This window comes from Halyomorpha halys, unplaced genomic scaffold (genome assembly GCF_000696795.3).
Source record: "Halyomorpha halys isolate HHAL.00 unplaced genomic scaffold, Hhal_1.1 Scaffold1611.1, whole genome shotgun sequence".
Taxonomy (NCBI): Eukaryota; Metazoa; Arthropoda; class Insecta; order Hemiptera; family Pentatomidae; genus Halyomorpha; species Halyomorpha halys.
The window spans coordinates 76,793-85,292 of NW_027111174.1; the positions used below are offsets into that span (position 1 = coordinate 76,793).

The following is an 8,500-nucleotide window of genomic DNA, read 5'->3' on the forward strand; positions in this document are numbered from 1 at the left end:
TATATATATAAACATTTGCACACATACTCCCAAGTGATATTAAGTAGGCTGTACCCAAATAGCTAAATAACGAAATAATTTTAAAAATGTAGTAACAATCGTGTGTCTTTAAGCCCTCGTTATTCAACCCGTGTATGTACTAAAACACATTTGCAAACACTCCAAAATAGATTATTCATATTCGAACATGTACATCTTTAGTGGTATTCATGATATTGTGTTAAATGTAAAATGTTTTACTATGTTAAATGTTGTAAGTATAGGATTGTGAGTACCCCTATCTAAAGTTATTTTAAATGTTAAATGCTTAAGAACTCCTAACGAATTTTCTGAGCAACTCGTTTTATAACCTTTCCTTCTAAAACTTAATGCCATTGCTTACTTATATGTTTTGATTCATTATTATTATTGTCATATATTGCTTTATTAATTCTTAAAAAATTCAGAACAATACCAACACAAACTATGAGCAAGTAACCTAACACGACAACTAACAAAATAGTGACGAGCTCAGCTGGTCTGTTGCATGACGTCATTCTCCATTTAACAGACTTCCGATGCCAGTATTTCCTTGCTTCCTTTCTATTTCCAGTAATTAGTACTCAACGCCCCTCCTATATCATAGAAAACCTGCAATTCAAATGCTCAATCCAATCCCGTACTACCAGGTTCCATTTATCTCACATCTACCCTCTACCTATCTGAACTACTGAAATATATTTGATAAATCATTTTTTACCCGAGCTGCATATCACTGGAACTCCATTCCCTCAAATATACGTCATGTACCATCCCTTATACACCTTCCCTCATTTACAACCTTTCTATTTAACGACCTTTTACTTCACAAATCTAATCCAATATTTTAATAGTACAGATATTTTTAACCACCTTTTTGTTTTTTGTTTTTTTTATGTATTTAATCAGTTAATTTTTTTATTTTTTTTTCTTCTCTGTATTTAAAATTATTTACTCACAATTCTAATGTAAGTTACAATTAAGTTTGGTCACACTGTTAGGCCAATATATGCTATTGCAAAATTAAAATTACCTTATAATTCTTCTAAAGGGACCTTGTCCCAGAATAATAAACTATTTTTCTTTTCATCATTTGTTTTGTATAATTCTTACCTCTAAATATTATATTTTATCTTCTATTAGTATCATCTACTACCTACTTAACTTATTGGTATATGTTTCCAAGTTTGCTTGTAATTATTTTCTTTTACTTTATATTCATCTCTGAATTAAGGTTGTTAACACGTTTTGTTTTTTGTCCCTGATGAATGCCTGAAATTCAGGTCGAAACGTCGGCACAAATAAATAAGTTTTACTTATTTACTTACTGACCGTACCCCCGACTTTCTTCTCCTCATATAAATAATGTAAATCTAACAGTAGCGAATGGCGATCACCAAAGGACAAACATTCCAGTAGGATATACGGTAGAAGAGGACGAGGTAGACTTAAGAAACCCTCGGAAAATGAAATGGAAGAAATCTTGGTGAATCATTTACTCGTAAAATATGAACTATCACTCACGAAAAACTTTATTGGTAATGCAATACAAGAATGTTTACATAACAAGTGCTACTGAGCTAATGACACGTACTCTAACGCTAGCTAGGCTAAGTAGGGAGACATATCATATGTATATTTTGGTGGGAGATTTGTGCTGATGCTACATTAAATGTGTTGGTGATCAGGAGATAACTGTATAAACATTTTATATGAGGAAACTAGATGTTTCGTTTATGTTTTTTTACCAGCCTTAATGGCAAGATAAATTTTTTTTTTGTTTTTTTACTTCCAACTCAACAACATATCCCTAATGATATACATGTCGATTGCCCGCACGATTAATTGAGCTAATAGTGCCACAGGAATAGAACTTGATGTATATATTGATTTCATGCTTATTCTTAACGGGGGCAGACCCATTAGATAAAATTCAATTCCAGTTAGTGTAGTAGCGACTACGTTACAATCTGTTGGTCGCCGGCCAATCTGCCGATAGACCATTACATACTGACGCGACGCTACCTAGCTGCTGCAATGAGATCTACTACAATCGTCAGGCGGACATTATTTATTGAAAAGTACATTTCTTGTAAATACATTGATTTTACAAATTAATAACCATGTTATATGTTGTAATATTCTTAAATGTATTTTCAAAATCTATATATATTACAATTGGATCTTTTGACCTAATAAAAGCTAACATCTTACACGTAGCATCTCATAATGGCTTTTAATAACCCAGAGAGTTAACTAAGCAGAAATTAAAGGACATGCCTACCCCTTCGCGACTGCAGGCTCATTCCCAGCAGAGCGAAGTTTCCATCACCGAGAACTTAACGCTAGTTCCTGACCATTCATCTCCCAGCTACCTAACATGTATGATTACGGATTGTTGAAACCTTCTGGTATAAAGTACACCAAATCTTCAATAACATCTAATGTCTAAGGTCAGGACCATCTAATCTAACATTACCGCCCCAACAGGGACGCGACGGCCGTACACGTTGAGGCTTGGTCTTACAGCGCTCGATTCTGAACGTTGTGGATTCGACTCCCACCTGTGGAAGTTAATATTTATTTCGCAGCGGTCCCTAGAAATGAATCTTGACACTTCCACCTAGGTTAGTACGCAGTGGCAACTACAAGGAAGCCAGCCACCAGGGGTTGGACAAAAGGACCATTAGGCCCACCCACTTGCAGAACTAGTTCCCTATGAATTACTAATACCAATAACCACATCGACAGTATTATTTCCTGTCGAATATATGGGTTACATGATTTCATTAGATATGAAAGGATGTTTTTGAAACAAAGTTAAGGCAAATGTTGGTACGGATCAGTGACAAACGTTTGAGTACATTGTTTCTAATGTACAGTTTGTATTATACAGATATTTTTGTTATGAGCTCTTTGGGCTGTTCCCGGCAAAAGTTTGGCTCAGTGATTGATACAAACCCTACTAGTTTATACGACTAAGCTGGTTTTGTTCTGATATATTTAGACCTGATTTTAGTTAAAGTTTAAGTTTTATAATAAGGCAAATATGTGGGGCAACGATGATTCATGTAAGTATATACCATTTCAATAAAACTTAGGTTATTGATCTCAATTGTCTTATCAAAGAAATTATGTTATTTACAATTGTTTAAATTGTTCATTAAGTTGTCTCAATTATAAAAACTTTACTATTATAACGTTTCAAAATATGAATATTTACGTGAGTCTTATAGAGAAAATTTGACTTAGTGTAAGTTTAAACATAATTACATTCGAAGGGCTCGAAGAATAAATAAAGCAATTCTTATCTATTTATTTATTGCAGACAATTGGATACTTAATGTAGGTCTAAGTCAGGGCATAAAAAAAAAAGATAAAAAGGGAGTATAGTAAATGTGTAAAGGTGGAGGTATGTAAACCATCAAAAAAAGAAATAAAATAAGAACAACTAAGTTACATACGAAAATTATTAGTATATTATATGAAAGATCTGATATTTTAATTAACTAAAGAAACATAATAACTGACACAGTAAATAATATTGAGCTGGTTAATTAATAATATCAAGGCAATAGTGAATGTTATCATAAAGAATGATAAGTACTAAAAGTAATAGCACTTTGGGTAAAGAACTAGTAGAAATATATTATGTAATTTAAATAGACATTGTAAACTTTTTAGAATTAGAATAAATGAAATTGTGATGGTAATAGATTGGGGGAAGATGATCCGGGTGGCGGTCAATAATGGTTCCGAAATAGTAACAAAACACTATTTATTGAACCAATGTTTTGCCCCACTTTGCAGGGCTTTGTTAGGGCTGAACTGCTGTAAACAATCAGTTGACAGCAGAACTTCATTCTTATCAGCCCTGCAAAGTAGGGCGAAACATTGGTTCAATAAATAGTTTTTTGTTACTATTTCGAAACCTTTATTGACTGCCACCCGGATTATCTTTCTCCAATCTATTACCACCACAATTTCACTTATTCTAATTCTATAAAGTTTACAATGTCTATTTAAATTACATAATATATTTCTACTAAGTAAGATGTGAAATATGTAATGATAATAGGTTATTGACTAAGATAAAATTTGACAAAGGCAGAATAGCCTGCAACATTTTGATAACAAGTGTTAGCTGTGGTGTAAATTATTTCTATTAGTTGATTTTTTACCCAAATTGCTATTATCATTTTCAGTTGCTATCATTCTTTATGATAACATTCTCTATTGCCTCATTATTATTAATTTACTAACTCATTATTAATTTCTGTATCAGTTATTATGTCTCCTTATTTAATTAAATTTTTAGGTATTTTATATAATGTATACTTTAATATATCAGTTCAGTACTCTTCAATATGTAACAATTTTTTTATTTACCTGTATCGTCATTATTGTTTTATTAAGGTTTTGATAGTTTAATATAACTCCAACTTTACATTTTTTTTTAGATCACTCTTTTACTCTTAAATTAATTTTACTTTCTTTTTAGCCCCGATAAAGACCTATTATGTGTCAACACTTTGGCAATAAATAAATAGTTAATAACTATGTTTTATTTCTTCTTGCTGAATCTGACTGAGTTGTTTACTTTAATTATTAATTAAATACTAGTAAATGAATTTCACAATACTCAGTAGCTCATGTCTTTTTTCAAAATCAGGTTATTAACCAACTACATAACTAATGAATTCCTAATCGATTGGTTATCCAAAGAGCTTATATCTAATGCACTATATGTAACTGCCCATCGAACCGCAGCCTTTGGTAGATCTTTCTTCATCCCTATGGAATTCTATTCCCTCCTTCATTCGTAGTTCTAATACCCTTCCAACCTTCAAATACTGTATATATTACCACCTGTCCACCCAGTTCCAGAAAAATAACAATTGAATGTTTCGAACAAAGTTTATATATTTTCTGTACACCAATGGATGGTGCTCATCTCCAACCAGGTTCTTTAAGTGGGTTAACTGATTTCCATTCAGGTTCTCCGGCATCAAAATACTAGAGGGTTTGAGAAGAGGTAGTTGAGGCAGAAGATCAGGATATTTAGGAATAGGAGTGGGTTGTTATGAAAGAAATTCATCAGGATTGGGTGACTTAATGAGGCCTCGAAGGTGAGATGAGTTTCTTTTGCACTCGTGGCCATGTTGATTCTTGACAAAATAAGATTATGGTTCAGGGAGAAGCTTAGTGACAGTGCCTTCCTTCCACTGATCATTCCATTTTATATAAATTACTTGGCTCATTTTGAAGTTCTCAGCTGGATGAGAGGACAAATCGTAGTGGGCTGTACTTTTGATTTTTAAGTATTTCATTTCGTGATACACCTCCTTATCGGATATCCTAAGAGTAAGGAGTTCAAGACTTTCTGGGGTTCTTGTTCTTAGTTGTTAGTAGAGAGTACTTAAGCCCTGACAGAGGAGTCGTCCAATACTTTTGTAAAGCTTCATATAAGTCTCCTCTTGAATAAGCTGATTTTTTAATTATTTTCTTGGCCATATCTACCCCCTTTTCCTGAAAATCCATTCCAGCAAGGGTAGTTAGGACTCATGGTCTGTATAGTGAAGCCCCACTGTTTGGCAAAAGCAGGCATTTCTGCACTACTGAATGGGTTATTGTCACAGCGTACAATTTCAGGTGTACCATAGTTACTAAAAAGGATTTTTAGGTTTCTAATTATTTCAGCAGATCTTATTCTTGAGGGGAATAAGACTTCTAGATACAAAAACTAGAGGCTGCCCACACTGAAGTAAAACACGTCCCAAGCCATCCTTACTGGCATCACATCGTATTTCAATCTTGAGCAATGGATCAAATAGTTTAAGGTTTGGTGCTTTACATATAAGAAACTTTACATTAGAAATGCTTGGTTTTGAGACTCAGACCACATCCACTGAACTTTCTTTTTTGCTAAGCAATACTATACAAAACTATTTCTGATGTAGTTTTAAAAGTACTGATAGAGTATTAATTGTTTTTTGTGAAATAATCGCTTGAATTATGCATATTTTTATGCTTCCTAAAAGCTTTTTAAATTTAGATTTATTCCATTTTGCATGGAATTCCTCTTAAATTTTACCACAGAACTTATATTATTTATGTAGATAGATATAGTATGAAGTGCTTGTAAGTACATTAGATTGATATGTTGAATGAATGAATGATTGATGATTGATATGTTAAATGCTAATGAGATTTAATTAAAATTTAATGTTATTTTTTGTTTCTTCAATATAGCATTTCGTGAAGAAGGAGGTTTCGACAGCACTAATAATATGTTTTCAAGCCCAAGTCAGCAACTGGAAAAGGTAATGTGTAAAGTCTATCATTAATTTTACTAAAACTTCATATCTGGGTATATTCGAATGCTAGATTTTAGGAAATAATTGTATACCTCTTCTTCCACTGAAACGTATCGTACTGACATAAACTTACATTAAATATTTTGTAAAACATATTAGTTAGTTTTTGATTATTGAAAACTTACTAGCCAAATTTGATGAGTCTGCCAATCAAAGTTTAGGTGAATAAACATGGCGAATGTTTCAAAATGTAAAAAAAAAAAATTATTTTGTATTCAGAGCTCCATATCATCAATAACTACCTTCAATATAAAAAAAAAATCTAAGAGAACATCATTCAAAGTAGAATAAATTCACTAAAATATGAGCTCTAATAGAGCTATTTACATTCAATATTTCCCGGGATATACTTTTTTAAAAAGCAACATTTAATAACAAAAAATCAGTAGTTAGTGAATTTATTTTGGGAAAACTATATATCAGAAACCATTTGATATACAGATGTCTATTAACACTCAAATTAAGGCTAGTTTAATGTAACTAGAAAGTAGTTTATCTTTTGTCAGAGTAGTAGTTGTTATGATATTTACCAACATATATTCACAAAATGTTAATTTATAGTTATTCAGACTAAATTTATGATTTTTGAAAAACTATATCTCTGGAACCATTAGACGTAAAGATGTCTGCTAGCACTCAAGTTAAAGCTAGTTATGTACTATAAAGCTAGTAATTAGTAGTTGTTACTAACTTCCCTCTCCATATCATTCATAAACTTTTATACAATTACAAAAATTGTCTCACCACTTCACAACCCCTTTCTACCCCCTTATACAGATCACTATTATACATCCTCTCTTTTTCTGACAGCATTCAAAAACTCTTAGGTTCTGCTATACCTAACCTTCGTATTGCTTTTAAATATCACAACACACTATCTAATATTTACACTAAACTAAAAGACCCTATCCCTCCTCTACACCAATCACAGATTGTATACCCCATCCCTTGCTCCACCCTTAATTGTAATTCTGCTTACATAGGCGAAACCAAAAATCTCTTAAAAGACAATATCAAACAAGATAAATATTCTGTTTCCTCACATAATCATTCTGCCTCTAAACTTTCGGAACATTCTCTTTCTTTAAACCATTCCTTCGATTTCGAAAAAACGTCTATACTTGCTACAGTTCGTAACCATGACAAAAGGCTCATCTCTGAAAGCCTCTATACAATTACTTCAACCTTCTTCCGTCAATTTAAAAACCGACAAGCACAAATTATCATTAATGTATTCTCAAATAGTTAATTTATTAAAAAAGTAATTTTTTTTCCTTTTATTTTTCCGCCCACTTTGTAACGTATTATTTCACTTTTTATACTTTTTCTTACCCATTTGTCATCCCCCTCTTATATACGTTTCCTCTTTTTAACTGTTGTTAAATACCCCTGACACTTTGTCATCCTTGTATATATATATATATATTTTTAACATTTTCCAAAAACCATGTCATCACCCTCTCACATGCTTTCTTCCTCTAAATATTTTCTACTTTTTACTTTTTATTTTTTACCCACTCGTAACGTTTCCTCTTAAAAACACTTAGTCATTCTTGTAACGTCTTTTTTAATTCGGAGTTTTACCGTTATCGGCGCAGAATACCACTTGGCATTTGCTTTTCAAGCTAACAGGTTCGTTTTATTCTCTTTTTTTCCCTATCTTTATTTTACCACTCCTTCTTTTCTCATTTTCCTTACCCACATTATTAGTTATATTCACAATATATTATTACTGTTGTTTTCAATTTTTTTTTTTCTATTCATTTCTTTTGTTAAACTTTACTTATATCATTTTTTCTTTTTATCTTTACTTAATGAAGTAATTATTTATTATCCTTTTATTTCATTACCTTTGCTATTATTTTTTTTTAAACTCATTAACTTTATTTTGAAACTATTGCATATTTGAACTATTTTATTTTTGGTCATTTTTTTTCATCTGTTCGTGTTGAGGTTATTTATAGCATATAAATCTTGTCTATCCTTATGAACCAGGTTGATTTTTAGATAAAGATTTATAATTAAATCATGCAAACTAATATATATATTTTTTTGTTTAAAGTTATAATTATTTATATATTGTAATAATTTTTAGAATATTAAAA

The 8,500-nt window shown here is 31.5% G+C and overlaps 1 protein-coding gene across 2 annotated transcripts in view; it reads left to right on the plus strand.

The window, feature by feature from the left end:
* Positions 1-8,500, plus strand: part of RPA2 (Replication protein A2) — a 30,659-nt gene that overhangs the window by 6,960 nt on the left and 15,199 nt on the right. The window contains exons 1-2 of one of the 2 annotated variants that reach the window (XM_014435553.3): positions 2,920-3,089; positions 6,271-6,341. In XM_014435553.3, the coding sequence (XP_014291039.1) occupies positions 3,068-3,089; positions 6,271-6,341 (93 nt within the window). In that variant the 5' untranslated portion in view covers positions 2,920-3,067. Of the gene's footprint in view, positions 1-2,919; positions 3,090-6,270; positions 6,342-8,500 lie in introns of those variants that run through there. The other variant, XM_014435554.3, reaches the window with a different exon arrangement.